This window comes from Pangasianodon hypophthalmus, chromosome 1 (assembly GCF_027358585.1).
Source record: "Pangasianodon hypophthalmus isolate fPanHyp1 chromosome 1, fPanHyp1.pri, whole genome shotgun sequence".
Lineage (NCBI taxonomy): Eukaryota > Metazoa > Chordata > Actinopteri > Siluriformes > Pangasiidae > Pangasianodon > Pangasianodon hypophthalmus.
Window position 1 is genome coordinate 19,908,130 of NC_069710.1, and position 13,872 is coordinate 19,922,001.

General features: G+C 41.2%; 1 protein-coding gene across 2 annotated transcripts in view; it reads right to left on the reverse strand.

Moving 5' to 3' along the window:
• Positions 1-19: 19 nt before the first annotated feature.
• Positions 20-13,872, reverse strand: part of ldlrad4b (low density lipoprotein receptor class A domain containing 4b) — a 76,807-nt gene continuing 62,954 nt past the window's right edge. For both annotated transcript variants that reach the window (XM_026926555.3, XM_026926556.3), the window contains 3 exons: positions 10,198-10,352; positions 9,152-9,202; positions 20-5,878 (listed from right to left, as the gene is read on the reverse strand). In XM_026926555.3, coding sequence (XP_026782356.1) covers positions 5,345-5,878; positions 9,152-9,202; positions 10,198-10,352 — 740 coding nt within the window. In that variant the 3' untranslated portion in view covers positions 20-5,344. The remainder of the gene's footprint in view (positions 5,879-9,151; positions 9,203-10,197; positions 10,353-13,872) is intronic.

The following is a 13,872-nucleotide window of genomic DNA, read 5'->3' on the forward strand; positions in this document are numbered from 1 at the left end:
TGAAAGGATAGACACAGTAGTATTTTTACGTTTTAATGGTTTCGCTGTAGTTTGACCACAGCAGTACAAGCATAAAATCTTTGACTACAACAGCATTTAGAGCAACGTTTTTTGACTATTTTGAACTTTTTTTCTGAAAAAGTATTGCAATAACAGACCTTAGGCCTAGAACCTAGTACATCACAATTGCTTAAATAAAAAGAGGCAAAATACACATATTTAACGTGTATATAAACATACGCATGTACGTGTATGCAGAAATACAAGTACACACTTATGCATACACACACAAAATGCTGGGGTACAATTTTTGTAAATAAAAACTAAAATGATACAAAGTCCATGACGGAAGCAGTCCAGTATTGACCAATAATGCTGAAAAGCTACGGTTAGCGGTGGTGTGCACAAGCATCTGATGCTTTGAGGAAAACAAACCGAGGCGCAATCAGTTTCAGTCAGCGCTCATAAGCGTACAGCCTTCTGCGGTTTTACATCACAACACAAACCTCTCAAGGCTACCTGCCATGGAGCACTGGAGAAATGAAATGGCGTTGCTATGTACATTATCTTCAGTTCCATTGATGTGGACGTGCTCAACAGTTACAGTGGACACCCAGCAGAACTGTAATTAAAAATCCCTATTTTGTTCCGACATACCACTTACACAGAATGTGTGAAATAAATAAGTAAGAAATAAGAATGGTAGAAGTGTCAGTGTAGTCGCTGTCTGGATAGATTATTAAAAGGCTAGAAGCATAGCACTGCATGGAAATTTAAGACTGGCTATTACATGGTTACAAAGTACCTCAAATAATATAGAATATATGCACTTTCTAAACAAATTCTGGACAGTGACTGATGGTTTATATGCAATACAGACATACCAACATTCCCAAAAGCAACAGCAAAGTCTCTGCTGTCATGATTTGAGTATTTCTGTACGTTTGGTAAGCTGCTCCTTTATGAAACTTGATTTCATCCTGTCTGTGTGCAAGGTAAAGCATGTCCATGTCCTAAATCACCAGTTTCACCAACCTTGGGAATGTAGGGACTTGTATGATTTTATTATATTACATTCTAGATTTGTTGTATTGGTGAATTGGAAAGAAGCTGTAAGAAGTTTACACATTTAATTTAGACATCAACGTCATGACGCCTTTTTCATGAAGTGTTGTCACTGCTGTCACTTTCCGAACATGATCTAATTAAGAGCTTCCTCTGGCTGCCAAATGACTGCATGGAACCAAATCCATTTTGTAAATGTGATTAAAACAATGTTCATGATACAGTTTGCTAGCTAGTTCAACGCCTCCAACAGGTTGTGGGTGAAAATGTTTGTGGTAAACGTGAAAATGTTATGGTAAAATGTACACTGTAGCATAGATTTGCACCGGTATGCCAATTCTACCATTAAACTGCAAATTATACAAGTTATGTTATTTGGGGTAGGATTAAAAAAAATTATCTTCTATTTCAAGCAACTCTCTTGTCCTAGAACTGCCATTCATACTGTTAATATTGTTATTATCCATAAGAAAAATAAGTAGTACTTTGTAATCATTCTGTAATTCATATTTAAGTATTGTTTGCAAACCTCCTTGTTTACAAAAAAAGACAAAAGCACATTTTGACTGTAGGCATTTACAAACCTGATACCACTGTGTTAAATTTTTATACCATCTATACATTATATTACACTATTAACAATATCTTTTGTGGTTTCTACCCATTGGGTAGGATATGTGTGCATAACATATTCAAGTTATTTACAGCACCTTACAAAAGGAAAAAAAAAAAAAGAGAAACAATTAAACAGAAAAAGAAACACAGACGGACAGACCAGAGAAATAAAAAGCACCGTTGGAAGTGAGGCACACCAAAGGTGGGAGCTTAAAGAGTGCAAGTGGGTTCCTACGTCTGCTCAAAACGTGAACATTAGGCACCAAGTTAGCTCACATCATACGCACATGCAATAACGCCTCATTCCACGGACAACAAAAACGAGCACTTGTTTGTAGCGAGGACAACAATCAGACAAAGCAAGGCAGGAAAAGCCGAGTGGAGACGGTGAAATGATGGTCATTAAATGAGAAAAGGGTCGAGCCAACAAGCGTGGGCCAGATCGCAATCGATTGGCGAAAGCAGCAGCAGCGGCGATAGCAGCAGCATTAAACAGCACAGATGAAGGACAAGCTCTGAGAGCTCTTTGGAAGAGTAAATGAAGGGAGAAAACATCTGACCATAATGCTTTCAAGCATCTCAGTTGACACCAAACAAAGAGAAATGTTTGTTCAGTCTTTCTGCAAGTGGTGGCGCGACTTGCTGAGTCCATCTCAACCTATTGTTAGATAAAATAAGAACACGATGCGTGGGGTAGCTGGCAGAAGCCCTTACTAAATGCTGGCATTGCAGTAGAAAAGTTTAAGATTTGTGGTCTTTTGTGTAGGTTCAGGTCTCCAGGTACAGATTAAACCTAGACTGGAAGTAAAATAGACTGAACCGTGTTTACTCATTTGATCCTTGGCTAGTTTTAATTTATGCCCAAAACACCTCCTGCTTAATGAAGTGTGCAGATAGTGGCTCTGTTCGTTATGTAAATGCTTAGTAACAGAAATCCTTCACGTCCTTCCAAACACTGACAGACACTGACCAGACCTAGTCCCGGACTAAACGCACACACAATGGTGATTCAAAGAAAAATAGTGTATGTACATCCTCAATATATGATCAGGGAACCAGCCCTGAATATGCATGCTGAATGAGCTGGCTTTCTACACAAAACACACACAAACACACACACAAGCTTGAGGACACTTTTTAGTCTGGGTCTGGGTTTAGTCAGTGTCCGCTAAAATGTCTCATTGTCTTTCAAGTGTACTTCTAGGCAGTTAAGGCTTGAGGTCAAGAGCCAGATTGAGAAACCAGGCTTCGTAATCTAGCTGGACAAACTAGCCTACAGGTCACATCGTCTTCATGAATAAACTTTCACACACAAGTGCGCACACACACACACACACACACACACACACACACACACACACACACACACACACACACACACACACACACACACACACACACACACACACACACACTGTACAGGACAGCCAAACACACCGATTTAAGGGGCAGTGATACTCAAAATCTACTGACAATGTTGAACAAAAGGGCAGTTGACAAGCATGTGTCAGTGAAAAAGTCTTCAACGGAAAAACATACATAATGGATGTTTCAAATGAATCATGTTTGTCCATGTTCAATGCACTAGATGAACAAAAAGGGCTAGAAAAGGTGATTCTCAGTCTTTAGCAGTGACATTAAAGGGATGTGTTCCACACTACAAGGCAAAAGTTCCTTTGGGTCCTGGTCAAAAATCAACATCTAAGAGCTCAGAGCTAACTAACCTCCACTTAGTCAAAGTGTCAGCTAACCAACGGCCTGCATGCATCCAATCTCTCACACCACATCAGTGCTGACCACTAATGCATTCTGACAAGTTTAATAGAGAACAGCAAAGTTTGCTCGGATTGTAAACTTCTACAAGTTAAATGTAGCACCATGGTTTGGATCTGTTCGCCAAATACCCATAATGCTATGGATTGAAAATAAGAACATGATTGTATATTAAAGAGAAGAGTGCAGCTTTATGCAATGGAACTACATCCATGTATTCTTAGGCATCGTAGACTGCTAAGTTTGGATCAGTTCTGGTCTTTTCATGCAGTGTGGCTGAAATCTTACATGAAGACCTGCCATGCCACTGATCATTTACTGCTTCTCCATGAGCGGAGGCAATCGAGACTCCTCAGAGTGAATAAACACAGACAGAAGCCGGAGTTGATCTCAAATCACAAACACAGGAGAAACCACTTGCGTAAATACCGACACATCTGAGAATTGAGCGAGAAGGGACAAGCAGAAAAGGCAACCTAATCAGAGGAAGGCTGGGTTAATGAGATATTACAGTGAACAACCCTTACTTTAGCCCTTAGCTTCACCGTGTCACTAAACTTGATTTGATTATCCTACCTATCCTAGGAGACGTAGACAGCACAGCAATATGGGCTATGTTTGTATGCTTCTTTGTTTTTGCTCACTCTGGTAACTATGGCACCATCCATCACAACATTGTACAGATGGGGATCTGTGGCGAGAAAGGGACCGAAAGTGAAAGAGTGCACGAATGGGCAGCATTAGCCGTTTCAAGTAAGGAAAAGCCAAGAGAAGCTTCCGTCCATGCTGTACAACGCACAGGATAACAACTCACATCCATAAAACGTTCTGAGGATAAATAAATGCTGTTTTGGTTTTTGTCACGGGCCAAGTGCAACACGTATAGAGGATTACAAGAGCCTTGACTGCAGTTCGTAAATCAATAACTTTAAGAGCACGACCCTGCTCACATGACACCTTTCCCTCATCGTCTTTTGTGTGATTTAAGCCTATTAGAGAGAAACTTAATGATTTTAACACTGCTACAGGAGGAAAGTGTCCTTCAGACTGTTAGATACTTAAAAAAGTCTACGCTCATAACAAAAGTAATTACTTTAAACCTTATAACATTTCTGCTTGTAAAGTGACAATATTAAGTAAAAGTAACATTCTGTTAGCATCCATCTGACCTCAAGATGTGTAAGTGTCTGAAAGACTGTGAGGAGGACTAAGAGCTGGGAAGGAGGATTTTTAGGCTGGATATAAGTAACTCTTGTGCAGAAGTAAGGAGAAAACCCTACTGCTTCTACAGATCACCAACTTTGGAGTTTCCTTAACAACAAAGACCATGCATTGTATTTCTCTCTTCTCTTTCCCACAATAAAGATAGTGCAAATTTTGTGTGTTTTGATTTAAATGTATGATTGTGAGTGTTTACCCTCACGCCAGCCCCCACACAAAAACCTTGGCACTAAAGATTTGGATTTTTGTTTCAACTACTCTTTAAAATCTTAATTGTGCACAGATCATGATCTTGGAAAACTTATCCTCAACTCCAAGTCCCGTCCTATACGTGCGGATGTGTTGGTGTTTTGTAGAGCACATGACCAAAAAGGAGGAGGGGGAAAAAGGGAGAAAAAAAAAAAAAAAAAAGCTTATGTGCTAATATCATCTCCCATCTGAATGTAATACACAAGTACAAAATAGCACTACAAAGCTTTGCTATGTCTTTTATGAGAGAGACAGTCAATAAAATGTTATTTTGTAAGCTTTGCTCCGCTTGGTTCCTTCTTGTAATGTGGCTTTGCTTTTGTAGTGAAGACAGACGCATTTTATGTTGTGCATGGGAGTGTCCAGAAAGTGACCACACCCCTTTGTAGCCAGTAAAAGGAGAGGGTACGGAGAGCTGACCTTACACTAGCTCCCCTCTCTGCATGTCCTTGGCTTTGCTCAGGACTATTGTGCTTTCCGTGCTGCCCTGGCGCGTCCTGGCACCAGGAACAGTTGGCACGGAGGAGGACTGGTTATTGCTGTGCTGGTGAAGGTAAAACGCCGTGCCTGGGTAGTGGCCCATGACCTCACTGTAGGCAGGTGGAGGGCCCTCCGTGCGTCCGTGGGCACTCCAGTTGGCGGCGCTGATGCCTGTGTTGGTGCTAGGTGGGCACGGGCCATGGCTGTCCATCAGGTCACTGTCGAAGACTGTGCGGTTGGGTGGCGCTCGCACTGACTCGCGGTTCAGCTCGAGCTGTTGATCGGGGTTGCGCAGCTGCAACGGGCATGGGCCCTGGTACGGCGGCGGCTCCTCTCCATCCGAAAGTGCGATGGTTGGTGGCAGGTCGATGTGCTGCTGCAGGAGAGGGTAGGTAGGCTGGAAACGGCTAAAACGATCTCGCTGCAGGAATGAGGGAGTGCTGAAGCGCTCACGAGGATGAGGAGCATACACCACCTGCAAACAAGAGAGTGAAAGGAATAAAGGCTGCAGCAACAGTGGTGCCAGAAATATTAATGTGGGGGTGCCTAGAGAGGAAAAACAAGATGTGACAGAACAGAAGAATAAAGTAATGAATAAAACATCCAAATTAAACTTATTAAAGCCTGAACGTATACCTAGACTATATTCATACTGCTACTATGTCGTAAAACCAAAATATAGCCGACTGTGTGTCCTCTGCCACAAAGTCTGTGCACTCTAAAAGCCTGTAGACTAAATCAAGAAGAGAATCACTCTTAACTTCCATTTTCTTATAAACAATTTCTGTATATTGCATTTTTCACAATTGTGACTGATTTTCGATCTGTGATGGACTGTTCTCCCTAATGCTGTCTCTGTCTCCTCAACCCTGCTCTCCTAAACCCTCCATTACGCCCCCACTCTGGGCTTGACTGCTGGGCCTGAATGTGAAAAGCACGCCCCCATCACCACCATATGGACATAAGGAAATAAAGAATATGAGTAAAGTAAATAAATACAGAAAGAAAACAAAAATAAGAAAGAAAAGCAAAAATAAATGAATAAAAATGCAAATACAGAAAGACCTAAATGCATATACAGTCATATCCATAAGTATTTGGACAGTGACAATTTTCTTAATTATGCCTCTGTATATCACCATAATGGATTTGAAATGAAGCCATCAAGATGGGGTTTTAAAAAAAAATATTGTGTTATCCGTATAGGAATTACTATTTTTACAGAGTCCCTCCATTTTCACAGGCTCAAAAGTAATTTGACAAACTAACAATCATAAATATTAGGATTATTTTTAATACTTAGATGCAAATCCTTTGCAGTCAATGACTGGCTGAAATCTGGAACCCATGGACATCACCAAATGCTGAGTTTCCTCCTTTGACATGCTTTGCCAGGCCTTTACCTCAACTGCCTTCAACTGCTGCTGGTTTGTAAGTCTTTCTGCCTTCAGGTTTGTCTTCAATAAGTGAAAAGCATAGTCAGTTAGGTTGAGGTCAGGTGACTGACTCAGGCCATTTAAAAAAAATTCCATTTCTTTGCCTTAAGAAGCTCTTAGGTTGCTTTCGTGGTACATTTTGGGTCATTATCCATCTGTACTGTGAAGCGCTGTCCTATCAGTTTTGCAGCATTTGACTGAGTCTGAGCAGAAAGTATAGCTCTATACACTTCAGAATTCATCCTGCTACTTTCATCGGCAGTCACATCATCAGTAATCACCAGTGACACAGTTCCATTGGCAGCCATACATGCCCATGCCATAACACTGCCTCCACATGTTTGACAGATGATGTGGTACACTTTAGATCATGGGTCCTTCCTTTCCTTCTCCATACTCTTCTCTTCCCATCAATCTGGTACAAGTTAATCTTGCATCAGAACTGGTCATTTTTTTCACCAAGGAAAGAATTCTGCAATTATCCACTTTAGCTGTCTTATGTGGTCTTCCAGGCCTTTTGGTGTTTCTGGGTTGGCCAGTGCATTCCTTCTTTCTAGGAATGTGCCAAATTGTTGATTTGGCCACTCCTAAAGTTTCTTCTCTCTCTCTCTCTCTGATAGATCTGTTTTTTTTTTTTCAGCTTAATGACTTAATGGCCTCCTTCACTTGTATCGACACCTCTTTGGACTGCATAGTGAGAGTTCCCATGAACAGCTACCAAATGCAATTTCAATGCTTGGAATCAACTCCAGACCTTTGATCTCCTTAATTTGTCATGAAATAACGAGGAAACAGGCCAAACCTGGCCATTAAACTAGTTATCAGTCAATTGTCCTATTACTTTTGAGCCTATGAAAATGGAGGGACTTTGGAGGGAAAAAAATGGCTGTAATTCCTAAAGAATTAATGCAATATTTTTTGTCTCTGTCTTCTTGAATTAAAGCTGAAAGTCTACACTTCAATCACATCTTGACTGCTTCATTTCAAATCCATTGTGGTGATGTACAGAGGCAAAATTATGAAAACTGTGTCACTATCCAAATACTTATGGCCCTGACTGTAAATAAATAAATAGAGAAGAATATGAAACAAATAAAGAAATGAATAAAGCCTAAATGAATAATATATAAATAATTGTTAGAAAAAAATAAGTAAACAATAATGAAAAAACATTTTATATGATTTTATTAAGCCAAAACATTTATTATTTTACTTATTTACCATTTTACCTGAATAATAAACTTTGGGTAACTAGAGACAACCAAGAAAATAATTTAGCTAACCTGTTTAGTTTCCTCATCAAAACATACAAACCAAATGAATGAGCAGTGCTTAAGACTACACTGTAACCTGGGAAATCTTAAGCTGCTGCCAATCTCTTAAATCTAAGGCAATGTAATATCTAAGGCATTTAACTGTATATAGAAAAATCAAGGGCTTTAAGGATCCAAAGACACAGGATTCTTGTTCATATTAGTTATTAAGTGTCTCAGTGGAAGAGTTACAGGGGTTTGACAGAATAAGGTAATATCATACACACTTGTAGCATGCTTACTGACCTACAGTAACCTTCCCTGCTCCAACACTCTGGATCAACTGGTTAATGGCTTGTTATTAGCCAATTCATTTATTTAAGCAAGAAAACCACTAAAGCATGGTGCAATGAATGGAGGCTCTAAAAGAAAAGTGGGAAGAAAGTTTACATCTAATTAATACCATTCACACACTGGGCTGTGATTGATTAATTAATTGATGGGGGTTGTTTACAAATCCTATTTGAGAAACTTAAGCACAAGGTTTACATATGAAGACATTTCCAATCCTACTAAATAACAAAGCTTCATCTAGAGAAAGAGGACCTGCATTTATGCACAATCAAATTATTCCATTTGTAGGAAATCTCCATGTTGGCCAGCCAATAAGACAGACAGCTTTGTTTTATGGGGCTGCGTTTCAGTTCGAGCCAGGGTGGCTAATGAGGGGCAATTTGGAGTGAGAGGCAAAGTGTCTCGTCTCTCAGACAGCTGTCTAGACGCTGCCAGAGGAGAAAGCCAGTGATTAATGACGCAGTGAGAGACGCAGGCATCCAGACAGGGACTCTCAAAGCCGCGTACACTTGGGGAAATGTGGCGCACACCCCCAGAGGGACACAACACATGTGCAATGATTAACAGAGAGGCCCTGCTTCAGACACTGACCCTCTCCTCCCCCTGACCTCACCAAATAAGGACCCCAAGCTGCACCCCCCAACCCCCACCCAAACACACACACACACACACACACACACACAAACACACAGTTAATGGTCTCACCTCTGAAGCTCCTTGTCTGGATCCACTATCTGATGGCCAAAAACATCCCTCCTATGAGCAGAGACAGAAGGTTAGGGGAGGAAAATGCAGTTTTAAATAAGATGTATCACAATGTAACAGATATTACAGAATTAATAAATTTAATGTAATTTCAATACAAAATGGATCCAGTATCAAACATGAAAAGCAAAGAAAAGTGTCACATTATCAGGAAACAAGTAAACTACTCAAAGTCATAGAGGGAAATTTATTGCAATGTCACTGATAGGGTATGCCTTGTGGTAGAAACAAAGAACAATCTCCTCTGAAACCAGACAAAGCTCAAAATACTAATTAAAATAAAAGACCAAGCTGCTTGTTTATGCCCTAATACTAATGCTCAGCATTAACATGTGTGTGGTAAATCAAAGCAGCAGAGTGCACCAGACTGTGTTCTCCCTCCAGACAGTGTCTCTGCACTCGCTCTCCCCCTCAGTCCACCCCCTCCTCTCATGAATAAAAATGAAAGCGACTCAGACGTTTATCTGCCTCTCCTGCACGCTGCAGCAGCCAGCGTGCATGTCTGGCTCTTTGCTAGCGTCTAGACAGAGCTGGGCCAAATTTAATCATTAAGGCACGTCTGGGAGCGAGAGTAGTGCGGATATTTATCAGAAACACAGCAAATGGGATCTTCGGCTAACATATAGTGCTTAAAGCCACATTCAGGCTCTGTCGAAACAGAACGGTACGCCTTAATCGAATCTCACAGCTAAAGGCGACATATTTGTCAGGCTAGCTTGTCAGGTTTTGAGTTTACTTTGCCAATACTTCTAACCCAATACTGCCTCCAGGTTATAATAAGTAGGCTAATACTTGTGCATGTCTTTTGTTTAATGACGGTCTACTGCAATGTTTTGGAAGGCAAATCTAAATTTTCCAGACACTGTCCAGATCTATATGCACACTATATTGATTAAATGAAGCTGAGTCATTTTTATGGCTGGCAGTAATCCACTAATACACATACTTCAACTGGAAGTGAAGGATAGAGCACTGTGATGTCTTACCGGCTGTAGAGAGTGCTCCTGCCTCCTGGCCTGGCCCAGCCTGCTCATCAAGGACCATGTCGAGAGTTTATAGTGGTTCAGAAGACAGATAATCACCACCACCATCACCATCATCACCACGATTATGATTATTATCTGCACAAACTCCAATTCAGCTGGAGGGAAGAGAAAGAAACAATGAAATGGGAACATTTTTATTATAAGGTTACAGATGCGCACACAGCAACAATCAGGTTTAATCATCATTCTGCTAGAAAAGGGCTGCAGGAAAATGCAATTCCTGTCCTGACCACAGGATGGAAGCACAGAACAACAGGAGCCTGCAAGGCCGACTGGGTGAGAAACACACGACAGGAACAATTATTGTTCTGTTGTACATAGAGTCTTGAACATAGACAGTCAGAGAATTGCATGATGTTCAGCTGTTGAAGAAGGCTCAAGTGGTGCAAAATGGACAGGAAGTGATATGGCAACAATGTTCACCTCTTCCCTATTCGAAAGGCTACTCTCTCTCTCTCTCTCTCTCACACACACACACACACACACACACACACACACACACACACACACACACACAAGCAAACCACATGGACAACAAGTCTGCAATATGCAAAAAAAACAAAACAAAACAAAATCCTCATATACACCCTGGCATTACCCAGAGAGACAGGCAGAGCGTCTGGTAAAGAAAGACAATGGCGGCCTATCTGTGGCAGCCAGACAGCTCATGGCATTAGAGCGGGTGCTGTGATATCCCAGCATGCCCCCAAATGCAAGCCCAATCTGATTAGGCTAGACGCTGTGGCTGATGCAGGCCTCCGGCTCGGCGAGACACGGACCATTTTGGAACTGTTGGGTCTGCAGAGGGCATGTTTTAAAGTGTCAAACAGAGAAGCATTATCTTCTAGAGCAGACTGAGTGTACTGTCTGAACAGCACGGCTGGAACACGCGCCACAAAATTGCCTGCAGTACAGCATCTGAGCAGACAAACACGGCTTTTCTCCAAATTTAGGCCATGAGAGCGGATGCAAGGAAAGAGAGAGCAGAGATTAGAGAGAAAGGAAATGATCACGAATACAAGGCAGAAACAGGACAGAGAGAGAGTGTGACAAAGTCATTCAAGCTATTTTGCGCACTAAAATTAGCAGTATTCTGACTAGCAAAAGGTGAACTAGACAATATGAAAATTGTCTACTGGCTGTAAGGCATGGACAAATATTTACACTTAAGATACCCAAATTAATTTGAAGCTACTGAAGGAGTGGTGACTGTGATAGGCCAGTGAGGGTAAAATGCAAAAAGATGGGTTACACAGTGGTAAATAGGAGAGGTGAAATGGAGCCTTCGCTCATCAGCCTTCACTTCTAGCGGTCAGATGTTTCAACCTTTTGTTAAACATAACCGGAAGTGGATTGTACATGTGTCTGAACCATTAAATGTCCCATTATCTGTTTGTAAGAAATAAAGAATTGTCAAACAAACTTAATGTTACTAATGAACAAAATTTCACTAGCATTACATGGATGTAATACTAGTGAAACTACCAATGTTATATGGAAGAATTACTCTTTAATGGATCTTTTTGGGGTAATACAGCATCATTACATTGTTTCCTGCTCAAGAATCATCCAGTACATCTCAAAGATGTCACCCCAATAGCAGATGTAATATCTAACATTTACACATTATGGCAGTAATGCAAGCTTTAAGATGGGTGGTAAATAAGGGGTTTCCTAATGATCTAATCATCATGCATGTAAAATGACTCATGCGCATTAAAATATAAACCCATCTCTGTAGTAAACAACTAGTAGATCCTAGTGTGTTTTATGCTCTGACTCAGAAACTGAGGCCAAAATACAGTACATGTGCATGCTTTAGAACACTTTGACTTCACTATATTTCTATAAGGATGACATTACTCTATTTGAGTCAGTACTGATTGCTCCTGACATATGAATGCATAAGTGACCACCAGTTCCAACAGCTTTTAGAAGCATAGCTAATTCACAAGCTGTATGAGAATTATTGATCATATGCCGGATCTACATGGGGAAGTTTGGGTGAAAGGGAGCATCAGTGATCGGACTGAGCAGACTGTGCATATTCCCAGCTCAGACTGTGAAATCCTCTTATTCCTGCACAGACTGATTTCACAGTGGACCTGAAGCGCTTAGCCCAATTGCCCTCTACAGTCAAACCCAGAGCTTTCTGGTCAGGTTCATCTTTTCATGAGTCTATGGGTCCTTGCTTGAACAGTGAATTGTACATGCGAGTGGTTTACAAAATGGCTTGGAAGGGTCTGGTTAAACGAACAAAGCCTGGCTGCTCTGGAGCAACCCTGAGAGAACGAGAAAGTGAGAGAGAAAGAGAGAGAGATCAGAGCTGGAAGATGGGGTTTGGCACTTCAGCCATGCCTTTCATTTAGAGATAGACAGAATGAATAAGGAACAAGATCTTCAGTGAAGTGGCACTGCTGGATACTGGATCTCCTGTCCTGCCCTAGATACCACTGGCAATGCCATCCTCTCTCTCTCTCTCTCACACTCACACACACACACACAGCCATCCAGCTGCCATCATTGCCATGGAGACACAGCCCTCAGCATCCGTACCCACAGAGACACTGAACACTGACATGGCACACAGACGCGCACATTCATGCAGATGCAGACACAAATTGAAAAAACAGGGAGCAAGAACGAAGCAAAGAAACAAGGGCAGACTAAAAAACTATGTGCAGACTACAAAAAGCGAGGAGAGATAAAGAGTCAGACAGAGTGGGTGCTGGGAGAAGCATTAGCCCATGATGCCAGCGGCAGCCAGTGTTCAGTGCAGCAAATCAATCAGCCCTTTTACTGTCAGCAGGCAGAGCGCAGCTGACTGAGAGCTGCCAGACAGTGGGCCACTCACAGCGAGGGAGTGCTAGACATGAGCCGTGTGTGTGTGTGTGTGTGTGTGTGTGTGTGTGTGTGTGTGAATACGAGACTTGTTTTACATATGCAGGTTAACTTAGAAATCTTGTACCATATGCTTGGCCATCATGTCAAATTTCAGCTAACGTTTTTACTGATCACAATAACAGTACAAGACAAAAAACTAGAATGCCTGCAAGCACAAGAACAACACTGGCTAATAAAATACTTACGAGAAGGCCTATTTCAGTATGGCTTAATCGTTGTATAAACCACCGGCACCTCAGATTTGGAACCACTAAAATGCTGCCTTCCAGAAAATGAAAGCTGAAGAATTCTCATGATGCTCCAGAGAGAGAATGACTATGTTTGTATTGTGTTTGAATGATGCCCTTAATTCTACTATTTGTATGAGAGAAAAGAGGAGAGAGAGAGAGAGGGGGAGAAAATTACCTTCTGGCACACACAGTTTCATCTGGACACCAAAACAACAAAACACAGCCTTTGCTTTAATATTTCACATTCTAGTAAGAGTAGCACTTCACATAAACCATCCATTATCATCACTAACACACACACACACACGTTGTATATAATAAATAAATGCATGGTTGTATATAATAAATAAATGCACTGTTGTATATAATAAATAAATGCACCTCTTTCATCAGGGCCTCAGTAAATCCTTCTGTTTACTTGGTTTCAACTGGTTTAATTTCGTTTTAGAAATAGACGATACCCAGAGAGCAGACGCTAGGT